This window comes from Saccopteryx bilineata, chromosome 11 (assembly GCF_036850765.1).
Source record: "Saccopteryx bilineata isolate mSacBil1 chromosome 11, mSacBil1_pri_phased_curated, whole genome shotgun sequence".
NCBI classification, from domain to species: Eukaryota; Metazoa; Chordata; class Mammalia; order Chiroptera; family Emballonuridae; genus Saccopteryx; species Saccopteryx bilineata.
Genome location: NC_089500.1, coordinates 69,795,648 through 69,811,812, shown reverse-complemented (window position 1 = coordinate 69,811,812; position 16,165 = coordinate 69,795,648). Strand labels below are relative to the sequence as shown.

General features: G+C 51.1%; 1 protein-coding gene and 1 pseudogene across 1 annotated transcript; one reads left to right on the top strand and one right to left on the bottom strand.

The window, feature by feature from the left end:
• Positions 1 to 1,693: 1,693 nt before the first annotated feature.
• LOC136315236 (small ribosomal subunit protein eS10-like) lies at positions 1,694 to 4,301 on the bottom strand (annotated as a pseudogene).
• On the top strand, positions 3,662 to 14,512 carry LOC136315237 (acidic mammalian chitinase-like). The gene is given in 14 exon segments (XM_066246675.1): positions 3,662 to 3,695; positions 5,536 to 5,559; positions 5,657 to 5,858; positions 7,124 to 7,158; positions 7,161 to 7,179; positions 7,592 to 7,757; positions 8,645 to 8,769; positions 9,614 to 9,737; positions 10,638 to 10,663; positions 10,665 to 10,815; positions 11,608 to 11,644; positions 11,647 to 11,723; positions 12,539 to 12,684; positions 14,284 to 14,512. Coding segments are annotated over 14 exon segments (1,386 nt in total). The 5' UTR covers positions 3,662 to 3,670.
• Positions 14,513 to 16,165: the final 1,653 nt, after the last annotated feature.

Below are 16,165 nucleotides of genomic sequence, written 5' to 3'. Positions count from 1 at the left end.
CTCAACAGCAGGACACAGTCCAGTCCAGCTCATGGGTCAATCCAGTCCATTGCCTGGTTTTTGTAAATAAAATTCTACTGGAACACACCGAGCGCTGTTTGTTTACATGTTGTCTATGACTGCCTTCGCTCTCCAATGGCAGGGTCAAGAGGGCAGAGACAGTGTGGCCTGCAACGCCTAGAATATTACTATCTTACCACTGACAGAAAAGTTGGCGATTCTTCCTCCCAGGCACGGTGCTAAAGAAGGGACCGAGGCTGCCCAGGTCTAAGGCTTGCACACTCTCTCGTTTCAGGATACGTTGTTTTTCGCCATCTCTCACTTATCTATCCTTGCCTTCTCGAAAAACAATTTTTATCCTACACTTCGAACAACACTTTGATGTGCATTTTAAATCCTCATGGCTTATGAAGGAGGTCGTGTAAGTCCAATTTGCAGATGAACTAACGGGCTCAAGGAATGTAAGGTCACATGTCTGGTAAGTGGTGGCAGCACCCGAATTTCTGCAGAGGAGGAGCTTAGCGATGGCCACGTGATCCAAAGGGGAGCGAGAGTGGAATACTAGGGGATTTATTCCAAAACTGCTTTGGATATTCCCTTATGATTGAGAAGGCCTGGATATATGTACCAAAGAAGAGTGGTGGTGAGCCCTGCTGGAGACTGGGGGAACTTAGTCCCCAAAGCCCCCTAAACGCTGCCCCCATGCTCAGATCTTCTTACTTTCCAGTTGACATTGTTTGGGGCGCTTCTCTGGTTTTCTAACTTGGGTCAGTCTTTTTCCACCTCTGGCCACCACGTTCCCAAGAAGCAGAATTGCTGAAGAGTTAAAATAGCATAGTCAGGAGTCAGACGTCCCAGGTTCACTTCCTGGCTTTGTCACTAACTTACAGGCTGTGTAGCCTTGGGCAGTTTATTTACTTTCTCAGTGCCTCAGTTTTCTTATCTGTAAAATGGGGATAATAAGAGGGCCCAGCTCCCAGAGATATGAGGGGTAAGTTACTATTTGCAAAGCATTTAGGCTAGTGCCTGACACACCACAAACATTTTTCCTTTTAAAATTTTCTTTAAATTAAAAAAAAAAAAATTATTGACTTTAGAGAGAGAGGGAGGGAGAGAAATAAAGAGAGAGAGAGTGAAGAACATCAATTTGTTTCTGTATGTGTCCTGACCAAGGATCGAACCTGGAACCTTGGTGAATCAGGATGATGCTCTAACCAACCAAACTGGCCAGCCAGGGCTTACATTTTCTTTTTCTTTCTTTTTTTCTTTTTTTCTTTTTTCTTTTTCTTTCTTTTTTTTTTTTTTTTTTTTTTTTTACAGAGACAGAAAGTGAGAGAGAGGGATAGACAAGGAGAGACAGACAAGAATGGAGAGATGAGAAGCATCAATCATTAGTTTTTCGTTGCTCATTGCGACATCTTAGTTATTCATTGATTGCTTTCTCATATGTGCCTTGACCACGGGCCTTCAGCAGACCCAGTAACCCCTTGCTCGAGCCAGCGACCTTGGGTCCAAGCTGGTGAGCTTTTGCTCAAACCAGATGAGCCCGCGCTCAAGCTGGCAACCTCAGGGTCTCGAACCTGGGTCCTCAGCATCCCAGTCAGATGCTCTATACACTGCGCCACTGCCTGGACAGGCTGGGCTTACATTTTCTGACCATGAGTTAATTCAACATAAAATAATCCCTCTAACTTTATTGAGCTGGTTGACCATGTCCACGACCAAATAAATCCACCTCTAAACTGGAATTCATTCGGTTGCTGACTGAGGCCTGGCCTCAGCTTTCTTGTGGGCACCGGAGGGCACAGTGTTCTGTCTGTAGGTGTCTCTGTGGCTTCTTCTGCTATGCATCTTGTGGGTCACTCACCCTCCAGACCTTCAGGCCTTGGCCTGCCAGTCTCAGGCCAGCTGCATGCAAAGTAGCAGGCATGATCTCAGGGGAGGAGGAGGTAACCACGGAGACCCTGATGCTCTCGTTGCTAAGGTACCAGTAAAAATGCCTCCAGGCAAACTATTTCTTCATATAGCCTCGTGATTTGAGATACTGCATGGCTTTTTTGATGTGAAGATCAGGCACGTTCTTGTCTGCCAGCTCGGGGTGTTAAGTGTGGGCACACCTTTTGGGGCACCATCACCCCCTCCTTAAAAAGGAGTTCATCAGTGGCAATCTGCTTGTGCTTGGGCATAACATCACCACGGCTGCTGCCTCGGGGCTGGAGCCGGAGAGGTCACATGTTCTCTGTTTGTTGTTACTTTGATCATCATGGACAGTTGCCCAACACCTTAACCTCGGCCTTGCTTGGAGCCTGTGTGTCCACCAGAGGTCTCTGTCTTGGGCTCCAAGCCCCAAACTCTCCGGAGCCATCTCTCATACCTGCTATGAGGAGAGAACCATTTGCTTTGCAAACATGCAGAAGATTAAGGAGGAAAGAGCCTCTTGTTTAGCGCTTGGCACATGGCATTCCGAGTGAATGTTAGCCTTTATTAGTTTTAAGACCGGCCCAGTACTGGTTCGGCAACGCCTCAAGTTCTTGGCGGTCAATGACTAGGGTTCAGACAGAAGCCAGCTGAGCTGGAGGTCTGAGAAGGATCGGGAGGCTGTGGATAATAGCTGTGGAAATGCCATCAGCCTTCCATAACATATACCAGACATCTGAGGGACCCACTCCCGCATTTCCTGTGAACCCAGACTGTCCTTAAATGAGGCTGGATCCAGAGTTCCCAAGGATCTGATCAGTACCTTTCAGAAGATCTTGAGAACTCATCTGGTAGATCTTTAAATGGGAGGTGCTACCACATTGCCAGCCCACAGTGCCACCCTGTCCTAACTGGACCTGCGTCCTTCCAGAGGACAGCAGCCATGCCTTTGCTCCTCTCGTTGCCTTCTGGGATGTGGCATCCTGGTGGGCTTCCTGTAGGTGCATCCCTTTCTGTATGGGCAGTAAGGCTGGGAATGGAGTGAAGGGAGATCCTAAAGCAGTGTGATTCTCAGCCTCCACCCACAGGCATTTTTGCAGCTGTCTTCTCTGATCTGCATGACTCGTTGTCCCGGGCCTGGGCCTCTCGCTGCTTCTCCCTTCTGAGTCAAAGCCTAATAAGAGGTGTCTGCCCTCCCCCAGGAATTCCCTCCAGCCTCTGCAAACCGGGCCACCTTCAGTTAAACAGAAGCACCCCTGGCCAGTAATGCTTTCTCGTCCCAAACCTGGTGAAACGTCATCCTTCTAGCCACTACCTGACATCTCTCGCTACAACAGGATTAAGGAGTTAGAGGCTGGGCAGGGTCGGCCACATTGTCTGGCCAGCCAGTGGCTGCCTGACTCCCCTCGTCTACACTCCTCCCCTTGGGGCCCACTCTGAAATGACTTTGAACCCTGGGCCAGCCTCGTACCGGTGCCAGCTGTGCCATTTTCCTAAGTATACCATCAGTCAACAGCCTTTTAGGGCTGTTCTCACGGAGTCTCCATTGTGTTGATTACCCAACAAGGCAAACACAGATAAAAGTCAGAGGGTAGACGGGGCCGTGTGACCCCCTGTCCCTCTGCTCCTGACTCCCACCTTGCCTGTGGAAGGGAGCCAGGTGCAGGCTAGGGAGGGCCTGCCATGCTCCCTATAAAAACCTTCTCAGGTGTTCGTTCAGGCCTGGAACTTGCATTTAGGACTTCCCACCGAAATGGGCAAATTGCTGGTTCTTGCTGGTGAGTCTTTCCCAGGTGACCCAGTTCAGCTTCCGGAGTAGCTGCTCCTTCTCCATTCACTGCGTCCCCACCCCCACTCTGTGCGCCACGGCCACCTGCACTCTCCCCTGTCGCCCTTGCGGACTCCTTGGGTAATCCCATAGTTGGGAAGGAAGTGAGGAAAGGAGGAAGGAAAGGAGGAGAGAGAGAGGGGGAGGGAGGGAGGGAGGGAAGGAAGGAGGAAGAGGGGGAGGGAGGGAGGGAGGGATGGAAGGAGGGAAGGAAGGAGGGAGGGAGGAAGGAAAGGAGGAGAGAGAGGGGGAGGGAGGGAAGGAAGGAGGAAGAGAGGGAGGGAGGGAGGGAGGGATGGAAGGAGGGAAGGAAGGAGGGAGGGAGGAAGGAAAGGAGGAGAGAGAGGGGGAGGGAGGGAAGGAGGGAAGGAAGGAGGGAGGAAGAAGGGGCCCACTGAGCACCCGAGGGCTTCAGATAGGAGGGCAATGGATAACTCTGGTGTACCAGGACAAGGTCATTTCCCCCAGGTGGGGTGATGGAAGACTTGGGCTAGCCTCTTCCATCCTCGTGTTCTGTGTTTTCTCCTCACCGCTAGACACAGAGCAGGAGCTCCATGCATGGACTTGACCCAGGGTTACTCAGAGAACAGGAGCAATTAGTAGAAAAAAGTGGATGAGGCAGATTTTATCTGAATGTGTACAGTAGGTAGGGACAGGGGTGAGGGGGCTGGAAAGGCCTTGAAGAGCTAATGCCGTTTCTCCCACGCTGACTCCTTCCCCGCGATGATGCCTGAGCTGTGAGTAGCCGCCCACGGGAAAGATCAGGGAGCCGGCGGGCACAACAGCTCGTCCGCATCTGGTTGGGCGGCTTGAAAGGGAATCCAGTCCGGAAGCGTCATCTGAGTTGAAGAGTAGCCCGAAGGCGGTTCTGGGAGAAGTGAGGGCTAGTTCTCAGTGTGGGGAGACTGCTGTGGGAAGGGACCCACTGCCCGAACCCGCTTCTCCTCCAGTTCGGCTCCAATTCGGGTCCTTTCATTCAGCACATGTTGATCGAAGGGTGACTGTGTACCAGGCTCTGTGCCGGGTGGTGGAGGCTCAGCGGGAAGCACAGTCTCTGCCCTGGGAGAGCTCACGGTCTAACGGGAAGAGACAGATCATGATCTTTCAGAGTGACAAGTGCTGAGAAGGAGATTAGCCACCACCAACACCAGAGGGAGAGAGAGCCGAGAGACCCGGCCCAAATGTCACCTCTCTTGAGAAGTCTTCCATGTTTGTCACGAGACTCTGTGTGCATCTGAATTTTATCATTGTGTCACACTGCGCTGCACCTTTGTGCTCACGGGTTCCACCTTCCCGTCTGGCTGTGAGCAATTTGAGGGCAGAGACCTTGTCTAGTTTTTTCTTTTTTATCTCCAGCACACAGCACTTCATATGAGTTTGTTGAAAGAATAACAATCGGTTGTCTGGTTCCTGAGCTGCACTCTGTCACCCGAGCTCGCAGGTGGCTCTCTGAATGCCTGCGTTAGCCACCCTCCCCCGAAGCCTGACGCTAGGGTCCACGTTGGACACCTAGAGCGGAGGGGACATAATGCTTGCGTTAGCCACCCTCCCCCGAAGCCTGATGCCAGGGTCCACGTTGGACACCTGGAGCGGAGGGGACATAATGCCTGCGTTAGCCACCCTCCCCCGAAGCCTGACGCCAGGGTCCAGGTTGGACACCCGGAGCGGAGGGGACATAGACCGCGGATGTTCCTCTCTCCTCACCAGCCGGTGCTCCCCAGGGCTGGTCTCTCTGTCCAGGGCAAGGATGACCCTGCCACCCTCTGACCGAGGTCTCTTCTCTTCTGTAGGGATGGCCCTCCTGCTGCAGCTGGGTAAGTGCCCCCCTGCGAGGACGGGGAGTGCCAGGGTCCCTCAGGGGAGGGGGACATTAGTCAGCACCGGGGTCATCTCTTACTTCCTGCATTCCAGGCACAGCAACCAAAATCGTGTGTTACTTCACCAACTGGAGCCAGTACCGCCCCGGGGCTGGCGGCTACCTGCCGGGGAACGTGGACCCCTGTCTCTGCACACACCTCGTCTACACCTTCGCGGGCATGGCCGACAGCCGGATCAAAACCATCGAGTGGAACGACGAGGTCCTCTACGCCGGCATCAACGGCCTCAAGAGCTAGTGCGTCCTGGGCTTGGGCTCTGCGCTGGGTTGGAGGTTTCCATACGGGCCTTTCAGAAGTTCCCCGAGTGATACCAGCACCAGCAGGCCCAGTCTTTGAGTACCGACCACAATCCCTCTCACGCCTCGTTGGCAGAGTGGTCAGCATGTTCTGCCCGGGAGTGGCAGGTTGCTGTCATTTTTCTGGGTTACTTTCTTACCAGATTGTAGTCTGTCTGACCCGGGATGTGCCCAGATGGGACCATTGTGAAGAGTGCCCCCTAGAGTTTGCCATGCTACAGTGCATCCCACACCAACCTGTGAGCTAGCTCCCCAGATAACCTAAGATGGTTCTTGGGCCAGTTAATTGCTGAGCGTATTAATCAGGTGGCTGCTATGTCAGACGTTTTTCTAGGTGTTTTTTTATTTATTATGTATGTAACCCTCATAACAAACACTATAATGTAGGCATATGAAAATTTTAAAGAACAATTTCTAAACTTAAAGAAACTGAACTATGAAGATGTTAAAAGGTTTCCCTAGCCCAGTAAGTGGCAGAACCCAGGAACGGCTCACCAGTTTATCAGATGGGTTAATTAACAATCTGGTCCAGTTGGGAACCCAACGGGTAAGTTTGCAGGTCAAGGACACCGGCTCTTGGTGCCTGCTGGGAGACACTATGAGTTAGAGGAGTTCAGTTTGAACCCTGGCTCTGCTACTTTACTGGATGGGTGATCTTGAACACATTGCTTATCCTCTGAATATCACCTAAAGGTCAGACGAGACTAATAGAAACAATAGCACTTGGTAGGCACTCAGGAGACGGTAGACATTTCACTGCCTTACTCCTGCTCTTCCCTCTAAGAGACTCAGACTTGCCTCTTTCCAGCTTTATCCCAACAACTCCAGCCTGCCCACTGCCTGTGCTAAACTCCAGCCTGCCCACCACCTGTGCTGAGAGACCGCTTTTAGGCTCCTCCCACTTCCCAGGATGCCCCGCCTTTTCTTCCTCTGAATCTCCCTGCCATACCAGTATCCGTCCACCCACTGGCAGAATTGGGAGTGACAGCCTGTTCAATGACTACTTATCCTGTGCCTGGAGGTGCCCATGGCAAGAGAGCATCTTGCTTTTACAGAGACCTCTGCTCCCAACCCAAGATCTTAGACTAGCGAGGGGGCAGCTCTGAGGCTGCTTAGGGGTGGGATGGGAGGACGGAGGGCCTGACCAGCAACGGTATCTCCTTGTCAGTGGAATTTATTTCACATCGATATCTTTTGATCTTCAGCAACACAGATCTGAAAACCCTGCTCTCTGTTGGTGGCTGAACTTTGGAACCCAGGGGTAAGACCTTGTAGCCTCGGCTGACTCACTCCCACATTAGTCTCTTCCAAGCTTACTTAGGGCTCTGAGTTTCTCTGATCTCAGTTTAGACCTCCCTGGCCAGAGCTCTCCCGCAGTCTGTTCTGTCCATTATAGCTCTAGTTACTTATCTCTGCCTTCTTCTACATGAGCTTCTCCGAGGCAGAAACTCTACTTTACTCACCACTATACCCCAGCACTACTCAATGTCTAAGAAATGACTGAATAACTGAATATCTATCCAGACAAATAGTCAGGAGGCTCAATGACAAGGCAGAGGACCCAGGACCTTAGGCGACTATTGTGTCTGCCCCATGAGAGAATCCTGCCCTTGAGAAAGTCCCTATCAAAGCCCATCACTGCCACAGTGGCCATAGTGATGTGTTGACTCCAGATTCTCCAACATGGTGGCCACTGCTGAGAACCGCCAGACCTTCATCCAGTCAGCCATTCAATTTCTGAGGAAGTACAACTTCGACGGGCTGGACATTGACTGGGAGTATCCGGGCAACCGTGGCAGTCCTGCGGACACCCAGCAGCTCTTCACTGTCCTGTTGAAGGTGACTCGCCCTCCCCATGTCCAAAGAACAGAGGATCTGACCCACAACTGTCCAAGGAGAAGGTCTCTATCTGGTAGGGGTTCTCAGAGGCTGGACACACCTCAGCCCAGGGTAGCGCTCTCAGCCTTTCTGGCTCAAAGTCCAATTTCTTTAATACAAGATCAGATCTTTTTTTTTTCAGGGAAAACTCACGTGGCCAAGTTATAGAGACTGACATTGGGCAACCTGATGAAATATCATAGGCTAACAGTGAGAACTATGACTGCCAAGGGCACAGAGACACTCCCACCCCATCTCTGGGCACCGCTGTGGGAAGTCAGACAGCCCTCAGACAGGTGCATGGTGGGCAGCATGTCGGGCACGATGGGCTGGTCACAGAAGTTCAGCAGCCCATACTCTGAGACGTGGGCCCTCCTGCCACCAGGACCAGGCAGTTATTGGGTGAGGGCACCCTCTCCCCTGGTCACACTTGCCTGAGCACCAATGTTTTCTTTGATACCCTTATTTCCTTTTCTTCCATAGCTGGTTTTTCTGATTATTAAATTCAATCACATATAGTTTGCAGAGCTAGGCGCCATCTGTGTCAAAATATAACGTGGTGTGTGTGTGTGTGTGTGTGTGTGTGTGTGTGTGTTTTAATTTTCTGCTCTGGACATTATTGATCCATTTTAAAGTATAACGCTCAGAGGGTCATCAATGTTCCCTCATTTACAAGTTTTTGGGCGACAACTAATTTACTGTTGTCTCCAGATACGAACAACAGTATTTGGGGTCAAAGGACTCTATGCTCTACACTGAGCACTTTGCAGGTTTCCTCCTAAGAACTGTGACCTTGTCACATGATCACAGGAACCTCCAGCCTGAGTCCACCGTCCTCTGTTCCATAGGAACTGTATGAGACTTTTGAGCAAGAGGCTATGCAGAGTCACAAGCCGAGGTTGCTGATTTCTGCAGCCGTGTCGGCCGGCAAAGGCACCATTGAGACCGCCTACCAGATCCCTGAGATGTCTAAGTAAGTAAACCCCAAGCCCGGGAGCCCAGGTTCAGGGCTAAGCAACCCTGGTACCTCCCCCATAGATTGGCCAATGCCCAGGTATCCTGGACACAGAGGGATCTATCCCAAAGGAATAAGATGATCCTAACTCCTGAGAGATATGAGGAGCCAGCAGGAGCACTGGACTTATTTCTAAATCTCTTTCTAAGATTTTTCAATGATAAAAGGCTATTTGGAGAAAGTTGTGTCTCTAACTTCGACAAGTTTTGAAGGTCTGAGTGCTGCTCTCTATATCGATTATGGATTGTATGCTTTCTATACACCAGGTATTCTTGAGATAAACGTGAGGAAGAATGAAATGGAAATACTAAAGCACATTGCCTTATGGCATGATTGCAAACAATGTATTATTACAGTGGTAGTCAACCTGGTCCCTACCGCCCACTAGTGGGCGCTCCAGCTTTCATGGTGGGCAATAGCGGAGCAACCAAAGTATAAATAAAAAGATAGATTTAACTATAGTAAGTTGTTTTATAAAGATTTATTCTGCCAAACTTAGTGAAAATCCAACATAAAGTACTTGGTAAGTAATTATTATTATATGCTTTAACTTGCTGTAGCTCTGCTTTATAAATTTTATAAAGTAAAGTTAATTCCCTACTTTATAAATCACCATTGCTGTGGAACCGGTGGGCGGTTAGAAAATTTTGCTACTAACAGAGATACGAAAGTGGGCGGTAGGTATAAAAAGGTTGACTACCCCTGATGTGTTAGATAGGGACTAGATGCTTTAGGGGGAGTGGGATGGAGAGTGTGACTTCTCATTGACCTTTTCTCTTCTCTTATACCCCAACCACCCAAGGTATATGGACCTCATCAATGTGATGACCTATGACCTCCGGGGCTCCTGGGAGGGCTTCACAGGAGAGAACAGCCCCCTGTTTGCAGGACCCAATGACCAGGGAGACTACAAATTCTTTAACGTGGTGAGTGATGGAACAGATTCAGGAGAGCCAGCCCTACTCAGTTGGCTTCACACAAATCCCCAGACACACTTCCCACAAATCCCCAGTCCAGTATGAAACGTGTCTCTGAAGCGTGTCATGGGATCTCTGGCCAACGACTGGAAGGGATGCAAGGAAAGTTGACAGAGATGAAGACGACATTCTTTCCTAACCCCGCTTGGGTTCCCTACTTCCCTGCCCTTCTGGTTAAGTGTAGGTATTTGTCTTTCACACCAAAGGAGGTGGAATAGTGGTTTGGGGGTTAATCTCAAACAATGGAAAACCTTTAAATATATCATTTCCAGTGAGGCTAGGAGCACATCTCATGGTCCACCTTTCCCCTACTCTTCCTCACCTCCCTTCCACTCTCTCCCTGCGCCATGAGTTTATCTTCCTCACTCGTATGCCATAGCAGGTGTAATAATGAATCCTCTTAATGAGCTGTAGGTGGGTAGATTGGCTAGATGTGATTTCAGTGAATTTAACGAGAAATTTACAATGGGTGTGGGAAAGCCTCCCAGGTGCATACCCCATGCTCCAACAATTCTGCGCTGCCAGACGGGGACAAAAGGATGCATGGCTGAAAACTCTGGTTATCCCACAAATCCCCAGTCCAGTATGAAGGGAAGGAGGATAAGAGAGCATTTCACTTCTAGTTGACACGGGGCCCAATTAACTACCTACCTCATGTAACTCTTGAGTGAGGTATGTCTAACAGCCGGTTCTAGCAGGGAAGACATTCCTTTCCTTTCTATAAGGTTGGCTTGGCTGCATGCTGCATGTGGGGTGGCCAGGGAATTGGTAGAAAACATAGGCTATTCCACCGGCCTCTGGGAGCATGCTCTGCTGCCGCCTACTAACACCGTCCTGACCTTGCCCCAGGATTATGCCATGAACTACTGGAAGAATCCCTGCTGAGAAGCTGATGGTGGGCTTTGGGGCTTATGCCCGTACCTTCACTCTCACCAACCCTGCCGACCATGGCCTGGATGCTCCCACCTCTGGCCCCGAAGCTGCCGGGCCATATACCCAGGAGGCTGGGACTCTTGCCTACTTTGAGGTAATGTCCCAGAGGGCCTGGGATGCCTGGGAGAGCCACTCCCTCTGTTCTAAAGGACTGAAGATACTTCCATGAGGAGAGAATTGATGCCCTGATAGCTAATACAGGGCACCCGTGTGCTATCGAGGGAAAGGTAGAGTGAACAACTGAAACATCTTAAATGTTAACCCTTTAAAGTAAATGTGCATCTAAAATACCAGTAGTAGTTAGCATTTACTGAGTGTAAGCAGGCAACCAGGCTCTGTTCTAAGTGGCTTTTATATATTATCTCATCTAACCCTCACAACAAACAATGAGGTGCTGATTTTATCCTCTTATGCAAGAGGGGACACTGAGGCACAATGAGGTTAAAAAAGTTGTTCAAGGTTGCCGAGCTAGTAAGTGCCAGAGCTAGGATTCAAACTTAAGTCATCAGGCTCCAAGCCCTAACCCTTCTCTCTGTCATCCCCTTGTTGGCTCCTCTGTGGGGGGAAAGTGTTCCAATAAAAGGAACAGGTAAATTTGTTTCAAAGGGAAACTGAGGCACAAGGCCCCGGGAAGCTGCCCTGCCCGTTGTCTCGCAGACGGGTACCGGCAGACACAGGATAGGAACCCACGTCTCATCTCTCCACGGTGCAACCGGACAGGAAGCAGGAAGGGAGCTGGGATGAAACGGAAACCACGTGCTGTTATTTCCAGCAAGGAGGGGTGGGTGGGGAGCACGTCCCAGAAGAGACAGGAAAGGAGAGGAAGAGGCGGGCTGAGCAGAGTAAGGACCCCCGCGCCCTGACTGCTTTTCCTGCACCGGCCCAGGTCTGCTCCTTCCTGAAAGGGGCCGCCGAGGTATGGAACGCCCCCAGGAGGCGCCCTACGCCTACAAGGGGAACCAGTGGATTGGGTATGGTGACCCCAAGAGCTTTGCCCTCAAGGTAAGGCCCTCTGCACCCTTCCTTCTGCACATTTGGAAGAAGTACGGAACCTGCCCCCCAAGCGCATCGGAGCTACAGCCCCAGGAGACACGCAGAGAGATAGGGCGACGTCTCGGGGCCGGCTGATGGCCCGGCCCAGAGCCCGGCAGGTGCACCTGCATGGCTGCCTCCCTTCACTCTCCCCGGCACATTCCCGCTTCCCCCACTCCTGGAGGCTCCTGGTCAGTCCCCTCCCTGCACGGTTCTGGTCCTGATCCGGTTCTCCCAGGCAGGCATTTTCCCCCACTCCAAGGCCCACACTGTCAATGAGGGTTCTCCCCCTTCCGCTTACAGCCAATCTGTACAGGCTGAACCAGAATCAGGAGGCAGAGATCATCTGGGATGTTAGGCTTCCGAGATGTGCAGGTCTGGGTGGGTGGTTACAGCCTCCCGACCCCCGGGCCCTTGACCCTATATCTCCCTGTCAGGAGCCCTATCTCTTTGCCCAGACACTTGCTGTGTGAATGGCCTTATATCTCTAATGACACTACAGCCCGCTCCAGCTCCAGCTCAGACAGCCTGCTCAGAAGGGGCTTGGTGGTTGCAGAAGGCAGGGAGAAAGGGCTGCTTGGGCCCAAGTTTCCTTCTCCCTGCCTTGGTAGTCCTAAAATCTCTCCTTGTGAACAGCTATGCCCGTGAGTACCTCCAAGTCACTGCAGGGAAGCCGCGCTCCCAGGCCCTCCTCTCAGGCCCGGACTGTCCCCCCTCCCCCGAGTCATTCCCTGAAACTATGCAAGGACACCCGACAGCCCCCCCCCCCCGGTTGTCTCCCGCAGGCTGAGTGGCTGCTGAGGAACGGCTTCGGGGGCGCCATGGTCTGGGCCATCGACTTGGATGACTTCACGGGCACTTTCTGCGGACAGGGCGCATACCCGCTCATGAACGCCCTCAAATCTGCACTCGGGGTCTCCACTCCCAATAAGTAGCGACATGCCCCCCCCCCCCCAGCCAGGAGAGCACACTTGGCACCATGATGGAGGAAGGAAAGGCCGCCCAGAGCGCCCCGCAGCCTGGCCTCAGGGGGGCCTCCCCGACATCTCCCACCTGCCCCAGCATTGTCACGTGGAGCCTGCCTGTGGGACGTAGAGAGAGACGCAGGTGGCTCTCTAGGGGCCAGTCACGGCTGATGGTCCTCCTGAGGAAGGACCTGTCACCTTTCCTGAGAGTTTCCCTCTGTGGAGCTCCTGAGGGGTCCCCAGGACAGTGACCTGGACATCCCGGAGCCCAGGTGGGGAAGGGACCACCAACACCTTGTTCCCTGCCCTCACCTGCCCAGCTCCAGCCTTTATGAATTGTATGGAGCAGCGAAGACAAAACAAGGCCCAGATTAAAAAATTAGCAGATAAGGAAAGGGATAAGAGAAACAGAACCCTGAAGGGGTCCAGCTGCACCTGCCCCCCCCCCATGAGACATGGAGTTACATACAGTCAGTCTCACATACAATTCTGCCCCAGCCCCAAGCATCATGGCTGGCCCAGAAAGCAAAGGGTCCAGGCGGCCTGGGAGAAGCGTGGGACCGTGGGACCTTACTCTGTGCCAGGCCTGCTGTCTCTGGGTTTCCTGTTATCCTCCCAGGCACTCTTAAAGACATGTGTTGTTTGTCTCCTTAAACATAAGAACTAGGGAGGGAGATAAGGGAGGTGTTGGTCAAAGGGCACGTTTCAGTGACGCAAGATGGAAACAGTCTTAGGGATCTGCCTAGGACAGAGCCTGCACTTAACGATGCTGTATTTGTACCTGAACATTTGCTAGGAGCATTTATTTTTATGGTACGTGTTCCTACCACAAATAATAATAATAAAGAGAGCAGAAAAAAAAAAAAAACAACTTTTGACAGTGATGGGTTTATTTATAGATTGTGGTGATCTTCAAACTCTTCAAGTTGTAACATTAAATATGTACAGCTTATTGTATGACAATCATACCTCAATAAAGTGGTTAAAGAAAATGGTATCAGTATAGTGGGCACAGCCCAGGCTCTGAATTCAAATAGAACAGGTTGTGAATCTCAGTTCTTGCTTTAGCTATGATGAATTAAGGGATCTTTTAAATTGCCCCACTTTGTAGGATTTGGGGGGGGGGTAATGGAACATAGTATTTGGGAAGCATTTAGGTGATAGAGGTGATAAACATTATTTTTCCCTGCAAAATAAAATAAAAGCTGATAATTGCACAATACTTTGCTATATTATATACCAAGCACATCAGAAAATGCTTTACATGATAATTCTAAAAGATTGTTAGAATTCTATCAGAATTTTATCATTCCTCCCTTCCAGTCATTACAAGGAGGAAATTGAGGCTCAGAGAAGATAATGTTGATAAGTCACATAGCTCAAGGCAGAGCGGGGCTGTGAACTTGGGTATCCGGGTCAGGCCCAGAGCATTTAACCACTGGTTCAGGCGAGATGTGCCCTTGGCTGAGAGAAAGCCCCAGTCACCCTACAGACATGACGTTTGTTCTGGAGACGTGGAAAGGAGTCCACTGAAGACCCCTTTTCTTACTCTTTTCAGATTGCAGAGTGCCCACCTCTACCCCGGGCACCGCCTCGGCCCCCATGGTCACTGCGGCTCCCGGGAGTGGCGGTGTTGGCGATAGCGGATTCTGTGTCGGGAAGCCCAGTGGTCTCTACCCGAGCCCCACCAGCAAGCGAGCCTTCTACAACTGCGTGGGTGGGCACACCTATGAGGAGGCTTGTCAGACAGGCCTGGTCTTCGACCCCAGTTGCTCATGCTGTAACTGGCCTTAAGCCGTCCAGCTGTTGGGTCCATTGGGAACTGTAAGACAGAAGGATGATGAAATAGAAGTTTTGCTTCTGAGTGCCAAGTTGTCTATTTTGACTCATAGCCCTGCACGGTTGCTGCCCTGCGTGTAAGAGAGGCCCCGTGTTCCTGCTCCCCGGAGCTCTGCAGAGGTCAGGGCTGGGAGAGGAAGCAGTGGTGGGGGCCCCCTGTGGGAAGTCCCTGTGCTTTGGGCCCTGGGGCGGGGGGAGGGAGGCTCAGGCGAGGGGTGGGGCAAGAGACATCAAGTTCTTTTCCACAAAGATGCCTCCAAAGATCTTGCAGAAAGATCCGGAAGAGTGTCTGGGCACTTAATTTACTGCATCACCTCCTTCAGGAAGTCCTCCTTCATCGAGTTCACTCATCTCCCAACTCTAGGGCTAAACAACCCCAAGCCAGCCATACCTGTTACTGGAGGACGGAACATGATGACTACCTGCGGGCTAGTCTGCATACTCCACTTCCGTCCCTGTGTGGACAGGAACAAAGACCATCAGCTCTGATTTCAAAATTAGCTCACTTAAAAAAAATAAGTTCATTACCATAGACAAATGGACCCTGCAGTTTCCTTAGGGAAGGCACCAAAAAATTTTCAAAGAAAAGACACATTACGGGGGGGGGGGGGGCCTCCCTCCTACCATCTCCGAGGCGGCGTGGGCTCCGCTCTCCCCTGACTAGGTACCACGCTGAAGAAAACAGCTCGCCAAGCAAGGAGGGGCTTCTGCACTCACCAGATCATGGAGGGTGTGGGGATTTCTGTGGCTTACACTGTTTTGATGAAAAACCAGCACAAACAATAAGCAGAACCCCTGGACACATGGTAAAATATGTGTTATTAGTGCTAACTCATATCTCTTTCCCTGGCCCTTTGCTGACAAAGCTTAAATGATAGCCTCTTGCAATAATCACTGTAGGGTGCTCGCTGATTGGCCCTGGCCAGTTGGCTCAGTGGTAGAGTGTTGGCCCAGTGTATGGATGTCCCAGGTTCAGTTCCCGGTTAGGGCACACAGGAGAAGCGACCATCTGCTTCTCCACCCCTCTCTCTCCACCTTCTCTGTCTCTCTCTCTTCCTCTCCCACAGCCATAGCTCAATCGGTTTGAGCAAATCAGCCCTGGGCTCTAAGGCTGGCTCTGTGGCACCTCTACCACAGGCACTAAAAATAGCTCAGTTGCAAACATGGTCCCAGATGTATCAGCCCCAGACAGGGGTCACTCGGTGGATCCCAGTCAGGGTGCATGCAGGAGTCTGTCTATCTCCCCTCCTCTCATTTGGAAAAGAAGAGAAAAAAACAACAACTATTTGATAAGTTCCTTTGTAAAATGTCAATAAAAAATAAATAGTTTGAAAACTCCGTAATTCTAATGCTCCTTTTACTCTCACGTGCGTCTGGGTCTGGATAATGAATTATGTAAAGAGACTCAGAACTGTTGATCAGACATCCCACTATGTACTGAATGTCCTCATAAGTCAGCAGAAAAGAGGTCCCCAGATTTGCACAAAGTGCTGAGCGAGCCATTTTGTAAGCGAACTCCAAAATGAGAACTCTGGCTTAATTTCTCGTGGATTTGACTCATTTGGCACATTTTACAGCCACGAAAGCATCCCCAGCCCGTCTCTGGCC